Source organism: Cryptomeria japonica, chromosome 7, assembly GCF_030272615.1.
Source record: "Cryptomeria japonica chromosome 7, Sugi_1.0, whole genome shotgun sequence".
In the NCBI taxonomy this organism is placed as follows: domain Eukaryota; kingdom Viridiplantae; phylum Streptophyta; class Pinopsida; order Cupressales; family Cupressaceae; genus Cryptomeria; species Cryptomeria japonica.
In genome coordinates, this window is record NC_081411.1 from 330375104 (window position 1) to 330390124 (window position 15021).

The 15021-nt window shown below is 35.8% G+C and overlaps 2 protein-coding genes across 2 annotated transcripts; both read left to right on the forward strand.

Annotated features, from left to right (window-relative positions):
* The first annotated feature begins 4246 nt into the window (after positions 1-4246).
* Positions 4247-8417, forward strand: LOC131026941 (disease resistance protein RUN1). Its single transcript, XM_057956937.2, has 2 exons — positions 4247-5124; positions 6100-8417. Exons 1-2 carry the CDS (start codon positions 4910-4912, stop codon positions 7076-7078), a joined length of 1194 nt encoding a protein of 397 aa, XP_057812920.2. The 5' UTR covers positions 4247-4909; the 3' UTR covers positions 7079-8417.
* LOC131855911 (disease resistance protein TAO1-like) lies at positions 7084-8271 on the forward strand. Its single transcript, XM_059208636.1, has one exon. The coding sequence runs from the start codon at positions 7084-7086 to the stop codon at positions 8269-8271; it is 1188 nt and encodes a 395-aa protein (XP_059064619.1).
* Positions 8418-15021: the final 6604 nt, after the last annotated feature.

The window sequence follows — 15021 nt, forward strand, 5'->3', positions numbered from 1 at the left end:
AGAATAATGCAAAATGTATTATCTCACCTCTAGGATTTATTTCATGAGCTTGAATTGCACTTCTTTCATAAATACAACTAAGCTTCTAACCTTCGTGTTAGGGACTTATCTTTGTGTTGGGGTTGTGCATAAAAATTAAGAACTAAAAGATGGGTTGTTTGGTGGATGTGTAGCACTTGGAAGTAAAGTATTAGTTTGTTGCCCATGATCAGTATTAGGAATGATACCACCATTTGAAACAGATTTAGACTTCTCAACATGGTCTTTTTGATGATCATAAACTCCTCTTTCATAAGAAATCACATCTCTTGAGATAATAATGTTGTTAGTGCAAGGGTTATACGATTTGTAAGCGTTACAATGCTCACTATACCCAACAAAAATACAAGACTCTCTTTTGGATTCCAACCTTTTTTTGGTTTTGATCAACAACATGTACATAAGCTAAACAACCAAACTCTAAAATGAGTAAAAATAGGCTTCTTTGCATACTAGGATTCATAAAGATTCATCATGTTAAGTTCTTTATTTGAACTCCAATTAAGAGTATACACTATTTTAGCAGTTGTGTCACCCCATTAAAGAATTGTTCAAACCTTTAGTTTGTAACATACTCCTTGCCATTTCCACCACTGTACAATTTTTTTCTCAACTATACCATTCTGTTGAGGTCTATAAGCAATGGTGAGTTGTCTTCTTCTACCATGCAAATCATAAAAATTCTTAAAATCTCTTGAGAGTAGAATTATCAACAAGCATTTAAGCATAAGTGACTGTCCTATAAACAGTATATATATTGATAGGAAGTCTTGACTACTTTGAATCATTCATAATTAAAAGTCAGTTTGTGCATCTTTGTACATTATTGTCTAATATAAATTATGATCTATCAAAAAAAAAAAAAATACTATGCATGAAGCATTTCGGCCAAGAATTTTCATCTAGACAACTTATTGTTTATCTATATGAGAGCCTAAATATTGGTTTTATTGTTTAAGGATAAAAATTTCATTGAATGTTAGTGTTCAATGTATCATTTAAGTTTCTAGAACCAAATCATGGTAGAAGATTTATCTAGGATTAGGAAATGTAAAGAGTAGGAAAACCTTGGGATTAGAAGGTAAAGGTGAGTCATATTATCTTTTTTTATCTTCTTAATCATAGTTATATGGTCATTAACAATTTGTAGCAGTGTTGGGGATGCGTCGATGGTGTCTTCTCTGGTCTTTGGGGGGGTTGCATCCTGACTTTGTTCCCCATTGCCCTATTTGGTAGATGGTAGATTGTTTCTCCCATTGGTGATTTTTGTGGTGGGTGGTGTGGGTGCGGTTGAGGCTGTGCATGGTTATGGGGCTCTTTTCCCTTACCTTGCAGCTTCTCTTCCTTTATGTGTTGTCAATGGCATTCATTGGATTTGTGGTTGCTTGGATCTCGATCTAGGTTGGGATTTATTCTGGACCTGGTGGGCCCCCGTGAGGTGGAGATGCTAATTTCATTCGTTTTGTTGTGCAATAAGGTTTTTGTGGTGGCTACGGTAATATATGCTTTGTCCATAGTTTTTTCTTTACTGGTTATGCCTTGGTGTGAGGGGGTTGTTTGGGATCTGAGTGGAGGTTATATTTTTTTAGAGTCCTTTCTCCCCTTGGGTTGTGTTTTTCCCTTTGGGAATGATCTGGTGTGGATGGGGGACTCTGTCTAGGAGGTCCCTGCATCTTTTTGGTGTGTTTTTTCTAATTTTTCTCTTGCAAGTTGTGAGTTCTTTTATGGATCTATTCATTTCAAGATATTATCTGGTGTTTCACAAGTTGTCTTCTTTCCATTTCTCCCATTCTATCTTATTGAGGTGGACCACTCTTCTAGAGAGGGGAAGAGTTGTGGGCAGAGTTTGGTGGGATGGCTCTTGTTGGGGGTATTGGATACCTTTCTTTTTGAGGTTGGATGTGCTCTTGAGATTGTCTCTTTGTTGTTGGTTTACTTTCCCTCTTCTCCTATAGAGGTGGAGATTCTGGTGAATCTTTTTGGCATAGTGTCTTTCTAGTGTTGGCCTCTTTTTTTGTTCAAGGTTTTGGGAGCCTTTTCAAAAGCCTGCCTTCTAGCTAAGCATCATGTGATTATTTGTTGGTTGTTGGTCTATGTTTTGGGTTTATTTTCTTTGTTATCTATGTGGATGGTATGTTTCCTTCCTGCTCCTATTGAGGTGGTTCCCTTTCTTATTGAGGTGGAGAGGTGTTGTACTAGAAGGCGGACTCTGATCAAATGTTGGGTGCTGACGCGTGTCCTCCTGCTGGTTATGGGATCCACATTAAAACCCATTTTGAAGGTTCAGGATGCCTTTCAAAATCCCCCTTTTGGTTGTTGCTTTATGTTTATTGTTTTGATGTTTGGCTCAGGTTGTGGGAGCCTTGTGAAACCCACGGCCAGGTTGGATGCTATTAGTTTTCAAGGGCCCATCCTGGCCACTTATTGCTTTGGTTTTTGGTTAAGGATGGGTTTTTCTTTTAGCAATCTGAGGTCTATGTTGCAGGTTAAGGGAGCTTGGGAAAACCCTTCTCTGCTGATTTTGGGGGCTAGTTCAAAACCTAGGCTAATGGTTAGGGGAGCCTTTCCAAACCCTCTGAGTCTAGATTGTGAATGTATGGCTACCTGTTGTAGTCTGGTGTCTTTGAAGGTTATGGGTGTCTAGAAACCCATGGTGTCAGTCAAAGGTTAAGGGAGCCTTAGTAAAACCCTTGTACGTGTTTTAGAGGCTAGTCTTTTCAGTCTCAGTTGTGGTTGGGCTATTGGTTTTCTGATGATTTTTCCTCTAGGTAGCATTGTATTGTGGGTTCCAGATCCTGGTAAAATCTAAGGGTTTCGGGTCCCTTCAAAACCTGTTGTATGGGGTTTCGAGTCCCCTCAAAACCTATTTATCCTTAATTAAAAACAATTAGTAGCCTAGTAGTGATTAATATTTTTAAATTCTTGGATGTATTTGGTGAGATGATTGTTATCCATTATCATAACACATTGACATCTATTTTTTATTCATGTACTATTAGTTATGTATCAGTTGATGAAATATTTTGTGATTAAATTGTGATATGTGCTCTTTTAGAATGCATGGTATATGCTTGTATGCTTTTCTAAGCTTATTATGCTTGAACTTTAGTTGGTGTTGGATGGGCGTTGTATATGGGGCAATAGAGGAGGGTAGGTTTCTACTTCAAATCTACTTGTCGATAGTCAACCCAAACAGATGCTTTGTCCAAACACTTATGATCAATATTGGACCAAATCTTGGATGAAATCTAACAAGATGTGTAAATTATAAGAAAAATAAGTAAAAAACACAAATAAAATAAAATTAAAGAAGAGCCCCTTAAAATGGAGATCTCCTTTTGGAAGGGCTCATCAAACTTGTTGACATTATAATCACAACAATGATGCTTCAAAAAGATACAAGGCAATATATAAACATTAAACTAGTTCAACATCCCTTGTTTAATTGGCTTTTCCCATGTGAACAAAAATAATTCAATTCATGCCATTGGAAAGGGTGCATTGTTGTTCTAATTCATATATCTTTTTTTGAGGTGGGCAGATTTAAATAATCATACAACCTTCAATACTAATAGTAAGGAGATTAAGATCATGCACCATATGTTTTTGATGGAATGGATACCTCTCAAATTATATAATAAAAAATTTCAAATATTCAAATAATAAAGATTGCAAAATAAACATTATAGAACTTTATTGCTTAACATTAAAATTAAATGACAATTTCACATAAGAATTAATGCACAACAAATAAATTTATATTACTTGGTTTATTAATAAGCATCTATATTATATAAAATTAAACAAAATACCCAAAACAATATTAATCTCACAATTCAATTTAAAACTAGCAAATATAAAGTAAATATTATATTAAACTTAATAAAAAAATTAGATAGAATTTTTTTAAACCATTGAGTATTTTTTAGTATAAAAATGTAGTAAATCTTCAAAAACCCATTTGACCAAAATAAACTATAATAAAAAGAATACTATTTTAAATTAAAATGAACAATTAATTTTGAATTTATATCTTATAGGATGGATTGGGATATTTCAGTTTAACACAACTCTTTTACGAGCCTCAACTCTCTCAGACTCTTTGTCTCACCAAACCACATCTTTAGAGAATTTATTTGCCAATTAAAAATCAGGTCTGTAAGGATTGTAAATTGCCTAATATTGTACTCTAGCGTGGGATGGACTGTGAGGCATTTCGGTCTAACACGATTCTGTGTCTCACAACCACATCTTTAGAAAATAGCTTTTGCCCAACAGAAATCTAAGTCTTTATTGTACTTGACTAAACCATATCACATGGTGATGGACACAGGATTCCTTCCTTTCTCAGATCACATGCTTTCACTGTGGGAGTGGACTCCACCTCTCCTTCACTTATTTGGTCGCTTTTTCTCTTTGTCACGGCCTCTTGGACTATTCCAATTGCTCTGTGTCGTTATTGCTCTGTCACAAGGCCTTTTCCCATAGCTCTATTCCGTGCTCAGTTAGATCCAATTTTAAACACTAGCATGTATCCACAGCTTGAAAGATCAGCACCATCTACATCTGCTTCTACTTCTGCTGGATCCTCAGTGCCTGCCTTTGCTACATACAGGCCTTCCACAACAATAAGAGGTATCATGTGTTTCTGAGTTTCAGGGGACCAGATGTCAGAAAGACTCTGGTCGATAATCTCTATCAAGCTCTCTCTGCAGCAGGACTAAATGTTTTCATAGACACTGACAAACTGGAAAGGGGGGGAATCATTGACTTGAGCTTGGAAATAGCGATCGAGAGCAGTGCCATACGCATTCCTATATTTTCCAAAGGCTACGCAGACTCAGCTTGTTGTCTCAAGGATGCTGCTGCCATGTTGAAGACCCCTGGCTTGATTATTCCCCTGTTTTACCATGTGGATCCAACTCATGTTAGATATCCTTTGAAGGAGCGCAGTCCGTACAGGCAAGCATTTGACAGACATTATCGCCATTTAGATCGATACCCAAAAGTAGAGATTGACGGGTGGAAGAATGCTCTTGAACAGATCTGTTCTCGCTCAGGCTGGTCCACAGATCTTACTCAAGGGTAAGTAATAAACCTCAACTTCCGCTCGTTTCCATTAGAATATAATTATCTCACGATAGGGTTTTAGGGGAATAGGGTTAGAGTTTGTTTGGTTTTTTAATATATTTATATTCTAAAAAAATATAAGTAAAATAATGTTGAGAGATATCATATAATTGTCTTGCATGTTTATTAGTTGTAATAATGCTACACTCTTTCACTTTCATTGAACATGTAACAGTTTCATATATTTAGAGACAAATGGCATTGATTTTATTTTATTTAGAGTAATTATGGGGAAAGGCGCATCTACAATGACATCAAAATGTTTGTAAACAAATATTCAATTCTGAAACAATTTGACATGCAAATGATGGGTAAAATAATGCCGAGAGATATCACATAATTGTCTTGCATGTTTATTAGTTGTCAAGAAGGACATGGAGCTCAATAATGCTGCACTCTTTCACTTTCATTAAAGATGTAACAGTTTCATATACTTAAAGACAAGTGGCAATGATTCTATTTTATTCAGAATAATAAAATAATACTTATAGAGAAACTGAAACATGCATGCATTTACCTATCATCTACATGTCAAATTTATTCAAAATATTTTTTTTATTTAAGAATACTTGTATGTCATTGTAGATGCCTCTCAACATAATTAACATAAATATAACAAACTAAAAAATTAAACTTTGTTTCTGTCTATTTTTTAATCTGTTTTATTTGACTAACTATTATCTAAAATATTTTCATTGAAAGAGTTCTGTTTTCATTCATTTCTTTAATATTTAAAGATAAATTTCTATTTATAAAAAAAATTAAGAAAGTAAACAATTTCTAACATTGCCTATTTTTCCTTTGTGCCATCTATTGAATAAATGAAATAAAATAATGTTCAAATTTCAAATATGTCTATGTTCTAACTTTCTTTCTAGTATTTGGAAAGGAGTAGAGCTACAATAATTAGTAGTACCTTTGTTGTTGCAGCTACGAAACTAAGCTAGTAAAGATGGTGGTGACTGACCTTGTTAAGACATTGGACAGAGTGCCGTTAGAAGTTGCCAAGCATCCTGTGGGATTAGAGAGTGCAATGAATTCTGTCGTTGAGAAATTAAAGCTCAGCTCAGTGGAGGAGGTGATCAAAGTTGGAATATGGGGTATTGGTGGAATTGGCAAGACCACAATTGCCAAGGCTGTGTACAATCATTTATACATTGATTTTGAAGCTCCCTGCTTTGTATTTAATGTGCAGGCTGCTGTGGACCTCAAGGGCCTTATAAATTTGCAGAAAAAAGTTCTGCAAGACTTATTCAATTACAGTGAAAAAGTGGACAGTATTGAAAAAGGCAAATCCTTGTTTAGAGATCGGTGGGGAGGAAAACGTGTGCTTCTTATTTTGGATGATGTGGATTCTCCTGAACAATTGAATGCTTTAGTTGGGGATTGGCTGGCCCCTGGTAGTAGAGTTGTTATAACTTCTAGAGACCAACACATTTTCAATGTTGCTGTTGCTGAATGCATCCATGAGATGACTGGATTGGAGAAAAGTGAGAGTCTCCAATTATTTAATTGGCATGCTTTTCAAGGAACATCTCCAGATCCCACACACAAAGATCTGTCCGATAGAATAGTGGATGCTTGTAAGGGGCATCCACTTTCATTGGAAGAGATCGGATCTTTCTTACAAGATGAGAAGAATCGCAGTTACTGGAAAGAAGCTCCTCACAACATTCCTCACAACGCAAACATCCACAAAAAACTCTACATCAGTTATAATGGTCTCACTAATGTTGAAAAAGAAATATTTGTCGACATTGCTTGCTTTTTCATTGGAGAACACAAAAAATTTCCCATTGTCTTCTGGAAATCCTTGTATACGACGGTAGACACTGCTCTACTTAATCTTTCAATGAAGTTATTGATAAAATTGATGATGAAGCTGTATTTCAGATGCATGACAATTTGAAAGAAATGGGGCGGACCATTGCTGAAACAGAAAAACAGGGTACCCGAGAAAGGGTCGTTGCCTCTTCAAGCACCGTATCCAACGACAACAATTTCTCTCGCCTTCGGATCGATGGAAATGAATACACTAGTCCACAAAGCCTCAAAATGCTGTGCAGACCTAATCTTCAATTTCTTCATTTGCAGGATCTGCCTATTGAAGGCATGACAGAAGGTACGCTAGCGAGGCTTCCTCCAAGATTGATATGGTTAAGGTTGACAAATTGTGACATTAAAATAAAAAAGAAAAGAACAGTAACTAAGATGTTTAGAGCAATAGGGAAGTTTGTAGGCAACATCGGGCAATTGAAGAAACACATTGGCGAAGAGTCAAAGCTGCAGAATTTGGACTTGAGCTACTCTGAAAGATTAAAAAAAATTCCTGCTACGATTTGGAGTCTGCCACATCTGCAGCTCTTAAACTTGCAATGCTGTAGGCAGTTAAGTAAACTCCCTAAAACAATTGGCAACCTGTCAGAGCTGCAGGAGTTAAATTTGGAAGGCTGTGTAAGTTTAAATAAACTACCTGGCTCAATTGGCAACCTATCACAGCTGCAGGACTTAAACTTAGGATGTTGTGGACAGTTGAATGAACTCCCTGGTACAATTGGCAATCTTTCAAGGCTAAAGAGCTTTAATTTGCAATGGTGTTGCAACTTAAATAAACTCTCTGATACAATTGGCAACCTGTCACAGCTGCAGTATTTAAATTTGGAAGGGTGTGAACGTTTAAGTGAACTCCCTTATATAATTGGTAATCTGTCACAGTTGCAGCTATTAAATTTGAAAAAATGTGAGATTTTAATTTCATTCCCTCGAACAATTGAGAACCTGTCACAGCTGCAACACTTAAACTTGGAAGGGTGTTGCCAATTAAATGAACTCCCTTATACCATTGGCAACCTGGTACAGTTGCAACACTTAAACTTGGGAGGATGCTGCAAATTAAATGAACTCCCTTATAGCATTGGCAACCTCTCACGGTTGCGACACTTAAGCTTGGAAGGATGTAGCAAGTTAAATGAACTCCCTTATGACATTGGCAACCTCTCACAGTTGCAATACTTAAACTTGAAAGGGTGTTGGAGGTTGACAAGACTCGCAGATACTATTCGTGACCTGTCACAGCTACAGAATTTAGATCTCATTACTTAATGTTTCTTTGGAAATTGAAAATGACATCTTCTCTACCCTAAAAAAAAATAGATTTGCTATAGCACTGTTATTTCATTTCCGTTCTGAACAAAATTGTTAGTCTAACTTCGTGACTTCAAAAGAAAATGTTGTTTTGCTACGGTGAAGATTTTTGGTACTTCTTCTACGTCAACAAGCTAATCGCCCTTTTCATTACAAAAATGATTTTCTAGGGTTTTCTGTCTACTTGTGTTTTATGGGAAAAAATATATGATATTTAAATCTTTATTAATAAAGTTTAGATTTTAGATATTTTTAGTTATATTTTAAAGTTAGAATGAAAATCTAATGATATTAATTTATTTTCTTAAATTCAATTGTTTAATAATTTATATTTTAAAAAATATGATGAAAAGAGTTTCTTACATTTTTATAGGATAATTTTTTTTTGGAGTTTATAGGTTCTATCAATTAATAATACCAATTTTATTATTCTAATCGCAAATAAAATCTAGTTCTTTCTCATAATTTTAATGGGTTGTCTTTGATTTAATAAGATTTAATTCTTCGTGGACTCTTTGTGAACTATTTAGTTTCACTATATTAGGAAAAGAGTCGTGTGATATCTCTTTAAAAAATAAGGTATTGCTACATGCATAGACATCTTAGACATTGTTGTGTGCTTATACATTATCTTAAATAATTGTTTGTACCATTGATTTGTTTCATCATGGATCAATCTTTTGTTCCAATTTTAACACTTATAACTATCCTAGATGAAAATATGAAATGAACAAATTATAGTTTTTTAGAGGTTGTATAGGGTAGTTTGTGAGCTTGATGGTGAGCCAACTAGTGATGAAAAAAAAAAAACTGGTTTAAAAGAGTAAATATAACAATCCTAACAAGAACACACAATCCACTTCCACTTTCACAAAAGAACATAAAGATTCTTGTTCCAAAGTGAAATCTTCTAAGAAAGAGAAACCTAAATGGGCATCTTACCATAAATTAGGAAATAATGAGCATCAATGTTATTCAAAATAGATTAATGATTTGAATCATCTTCTTAAGAAGAGTCAAACCGATTTGCATCACAGATGAAGCAGTTCAACACCCATATAGTTGAAACTTTTTGTATGAAGATCCTTCAGGGAACAAGTATGTCCTAAAAGGTTCAAAATCATTTTCAACTTGGATTGAGGCTGATAGATTGAACTATTTTATCAAAGGAGAAAGTTTAAGGGCCTTATAACTAACTTGCTTTCACAAGAGTCTTACAAGAAAAACCCCTTTTTGTTTTGATAAAAAGTTAATATTAATAGTTGTTTGGAATACAATATGTAAGAGTAATATGATAACTAAAAATGTTTATACTTGTGATTGTGTAGTAAAGAATGTCTCTAGGTATCAGTGCATGCATGGACCAAAGGACTACAGGAAAAAAGATGCAAATCCTTTTTTAGATCCTAAATTGGGGGAAGGTAGTAGACCTAGCTGCAAACGTACACAACCTAGTTGTACTTATCATTTTAGCACACGAATCATGGTTCGTAAGCTAGGCCATGTGTTAATATGGTACCAATAGGTTCAACATGTGGACAAGGAAGGCATACCTTGTCATGGTCAAATGAACAATGAGTTTTTTGGAACAACATTCATTTTTGTACCATTTATTAGTAATAAATTGCATTAATGTGTGGATTTATTGCTTTTGCTTGGCATGCCCATAGATGCAGTGCATAAAAAACGTAAGCAAATGGTGCATGAGAAAATGACCATATTTAAGGGTCAATCTTCTAGGGATGAATTTATCACCATGGATGGTAATGCAAAGATTGATCGCAAAATTAAGACATTAAGATACATATTTTATAGTAGTGATTCTCTTTCAGTGCAACAATGGGTTTTGGCAAACCCCGACAAGTGCTTTACATATCGGGAGTATCCATTGTTGATGGAGCTGGGGGGATCCCATTTATACTAGGGATTCAATTACTGGAACAACTTCATTAGATGCTTTAATATGACAACAACAACATATTGACCATGAATTCTACATTTTGTACAAATGTGATGAAGTTATGTAGTGTACTCCTTGGTAGAGTTAAATTAAAAATGTTTACATTCAAAATAAAATATAGTATTAATACATCATATACTATGCCTTATGATAGTTTCAATTATATACAATGCTTGCATTCGTCTTGAAGCATATTGGGGTGCGTGTGGCATGGGTCATTATGTTCAGGTCTTGTGCACATGATATTGCAAATTAGATGCACATTCTTCTCCAATGGGTTCACATGAAGTATATTTTGTGGAGTCTAAACGCATTCATGGTGGATGATGTAGGTGTATTTTGTATTTTGTATTGTTTCATTTTGAGTTTAGTGTTTAAGATAACAAGGCATTGTCTCCTACTGAATTGTCAATTTTCATTTTGTTGTATCTTCTTATGCAGCCTTAATTATGAAGTACTATGCTTGTCTTTTGTGATTCAAGTTTTGTGCATTGATAAGTTTACGACTGGCTTTTCATTCATGTTGAATGGATTTAATTTCATGTTCAATGTATACCTTGACTCGATGCTTTCAGTTACACCATTGAAGGTCGAGTTTGTTACTTAACCATGTTTGAGAGATCATAACCAAAAGAAGATTGTTTTTCCATATCTGGAGGATCTTAAAAATGAGTTTAAAAATTCACTCTCAAATTGAAACTATGGTAAAACCCTATGCTTTCGTTAAATTTGGTACTCGGTGTTCTCACTTTTAAGTTTTATAGACATCAATTTTTTTTTGTAAGCAAGAATTTTGTGTTCTTATTCAAAGGTTGGGACGTTTGAACACCTTTTTAATCACCATTTATAAAATCACAGGGTAGTAATATACAAGCAGTCTACCAGTTGTTGATCTTCGAGTGATTATTCTTTTGAGGGCAAGCAAGATTATGATTTTTTAAACCTTTTATTGAAACACTATAGGTTTTACCCAATGAGACTTGACTTACGACTATAGTTGAGTGCTCATAATTTATTCCCCGGCCAATCTGTAATTCACCTAGTTAGAAAGTTAAGCTACTAGTATGTATGAACCAATGAAAATTAAATACATGAGGTTTAGAGGCAAGCATATCTTCTCTCTTAAAATCAAACTTAGAAGACAATTTGGAGCTTTGTTCCTGTTCCTTGATATTTTCTAGTTGTTCTCTTAATTTCTATCATGGTTGAATTTTAGAAAGGTTGATTATACACATAGCGAACATGCAACATTGTTGAATTGTTCTGATAATCTCACTCAATGCTTGTAATCTTGCATATACTAAATAGAAATTTGTGGGCGATATCTACAGAATAATGACATTTATTTATTTTGTAACCCCTTTGTGTCAATCTTTATTCCTAGCAAGCTAAAGCAATTCAAATAACATGAGAGATCTTTTAGTTGTTTTCTAGAGATGAGAATGTACCTAGTTAGCTTTTAAGGCTCCATGAAGACTGTGGTTGAACTACCGAGGTAGGAAATGCATTCTTCAAAACTCTCAACCATCCTCATCTCTTATTCTCTTTGATAGTAAAAATGTTTGGACCTAATTTTCCCAACAAAATGAAAGCTCAATGAACTCTAATATCTAGACAATAAGCAACTTTACCAAGCAACCAATGCCACTTCAATAGCCTGATTATGTTTTCAATTCTATTACCCATCTCAGATTAATCTGAATTCCAAACTTTCAAGAAGTTTTCCTCATTGCCAAATTTTAGGAAAAAGTCTTTCTATGACACATTTTACTTTAAAATTAGCAATGTTTGCAGAACATCAAAGTAATAGTGTTTTCATTAAGCTCCTAGTTCTTAAGTAATCAAAGACATTTACAAAACAGCACTTGTTCTCCTTACAAGATAAGGTTGTTTTGTGACGTATTCACACATCGCCCCATTATAAATGGGGACCCCCTTTTTTTTGCTTTCTGGGGTTTGTTTTTCTAGGTTTTTTAGGGTTTTGTCTATTAACCTTTGCATTTTGAGTGTCGCCAGGGGGATCACTAGGATGGCGGGCTCTTCTTGAGCCAGGGTGAGTCCACAGGGCCCAAGAATTAGGGTTTCTTTGAGAGTCTTCCTTAGGGCCTGGTTTTTCTCTTGTTGCTAATTGTGTCTTGCTTAGTGAGTGAGTATCATCCTTGAAGGTCAGAGTTAGGTCAAATTGGTGAGTGATGAAGTCTGGAATGTCATCTTGATCTTCAAATACCCTGAAATTTAGCTGTCTGGAATGTCTTCCTGATCCTGAAATTTGACTAAGTCTGGAAAACTGAAGAATCCTCCAAAAACTAGATTTTGCATTATAACTCCTGGAGGTCTGAAACCACTCTCAAACATCCTGACAGTATATATGGAATATAACTTTAAGCATAAGAAAGAAGAAAGATATAATGAAATGTCACTTATACTTAAACGTTATATTCCATACATGAATCCTGACGAAGAGACCAAAATGTCAAATTTCGCTCCTAACCCTTCCAAAGGGTCCAAAGCAAGTTTCACTCTTCACCCTTCCAAAGGGTCCAAAGCGGAATTCTCCACAAGACATTCTAGTTTGACCCAAACTTAGGACTAACTCATTCCCAGGCATTATTGAGGGCAAAACACTTGTTTGGATGAAGAAATGTGAGAAATAAAAGCAAGATTTGAGCCTAAATGTGAATTTTGCTCCTGACCCTTCCAAAGGGTCCAGAGTGAAATTCTCCCTAGACACCTTTTTTCTCCTTGTTTGCACTGGAAACCTTGATTCCTTGGGCATGGTAAGGGAAAATTGACATATTCCTGCCTTAGGAAGTGATTTGAGATGTTTGAAAGTGTGGATTTTGTCTAAAGCATGAATTTCACTCCTGACCCTTCCAAAGGGTCCAGAGCGAAATTCACCTTTTCCTCTATTTTGCTCTTTCATATGGCCAAGTTTTGGATTTTTGAGGCATAGTTGAGGAGACTTGGATGCATGTTTGCCTTGGAGAGGAGGTTTAAGACTACAAAGTGATGGAAATTAGCCTAGAGGAGGAATTTTGCTCCTGATCCTTCCAAAGGGTCCAGAGCGAAATCTTCCATTTGACCTTCTCTCCTACCTAAAATGATTATCAAATTTGAAGGAATTGAGCCAAATCATGAATTTCGCGCCCTGACCCTTCCAAAGGGTCCATAGCAAAATTCCCAATTTCACCTAAATTGCTCATGATGAAGATCAGGAGATGGATTCCCAGGCCTTGGTGGAGAGAAGATTAGTGTATTCTTGTCTTGGAAGACATTTCAAAGTGGAGGAGTGATTGAACTTGATCCTAAACTAGAATTTCGCTCTTGACCCTTCGAGAGGGTCCAGAGCGAAATCCTTTGAAGCTCCTATTTTTCACCCTGTTTGACCTAGGCAAAAGGGCTAGTTGTGAGATAATGATGAAATGAGGTCTAAATTGGCCAGGAATGCAAAAAACACTCCTGACCCTTCCAAAGGGTCCAAGGCGAAATTCTTATAAGGCCTGTCCCTGGGAAGGATTTTGAGTGAACTTTATTTTGAAGTCTTCTTGTTGATGATTTAAGGTGGAAAATGCTTTGTTGAAATGAACATGTCATATGTACTTAAATCACCTTTTGGTTTATTTTTGCAGATGGAGAAAACCAGGCCAGGGCAAGGACGACCCCTTCCAATCCAGCATCATCAAGGACGACCAATTCCATTCCATCATCGTCAAGGACGTTCCACAAGCAAAAGGGAAGACTCAAGGTGTTCAAGGAATTGCCAGCTACCTCCAGAACCTTCACTTTGCCACACTAAGGAACTACAAGATGACAATGAAAGGCGTTGCTAGCATTTCAAGGAAAGGTACACCACCCATCCATCACGTCAAAGACAGAGGAGAATCAAATAAGGTCAGTGGAAGGGTCTGTTGAAGAAGCAGATAGTCTCAGAAGAGTTAATCAAAGTTAGCTTCTCAACCTCATCAAATTGAACATCAACCAAGTTACAAGTGTCAGACAAGGTGGCATCCCAATCATCATTCCTCCAGTTGGATTGGTCCACCTTAGCATGTCCAGATTCAAGGTACCTGGCTCATCAGGGATGACACAAACTTCGAGGCACCTACCCCTGCTTCCTATTGGTCCTCACCCTTGGAATTTAATTTTCTAATTGGCTAGAGGAAGTTTGTTGTAACAAACCCTAATTAGGGTTTCTATCTTGTAATCCTAGCCATTGATTCTAAATCAATCAGAGCCGTCTATTTGTAAAGGGTTTCCCTATATAAATCCTTGGCTCCTCATTTGTAAAGGTTAATAGTTGGTTAATAGATAGTAATTAGAGATTGATTAATAGAGAATAGGAAATAGCTAGAGTAGAGTAGAAAGAGAAGGCAAAGATTGTTGCCAAGATGTTGTTGTAAAGGACTTGTAAACTTCATTGAAGAAATGGTGAATTCTATGGGTCGATTCAACAATTTGCATGGTCTCTATAATTCTCAAATTTGATTTCATGTTATTAGATGAGTGGAAGAAATTTGTGTGATCGATGGTGAAATATGTATATCCATACTACTAGCAGTTTGTTGATTGCAGACTTGCCTTGTGTAGTCAACTGGAATCATTCAGCTTAAGCTTAACTTCAATTGTCACTTCTTCATTGATATGCATCAGCCTGATGGTGTCCATGCTTGTAGCAGTGATCTGAACATCATAAAGCTTTCCTAAGAAGATCACACTAACCTTGTGGAGATGGTCCTGGGATGTCAAAG

Excerpts from the sequence above, each read along its gene's own strand:
- LOC131026941 (XM_057956937.2), top strand. The coding sequence starts at position 4,910 with ATGTTGAAGACCCCTGGCTTGATTATTCCCCTGTTTTACCATGTGGAT. Across the intron at positions 5,125-6,099 it reads TCCACAGATCTTACTCAAGG|CTACGAAACTAAGCTAGTAA; the intron begins GTAAGTAATAAA and ends TTGTTGTTGCAG.
- LOC131855911 (XM_059208636.1), top strand. The coding sequence starts at position 7,084 with ATGGGGCGGACCATTGCTGAAACAGAAAAACAGGGTACCCGAGAAAGG.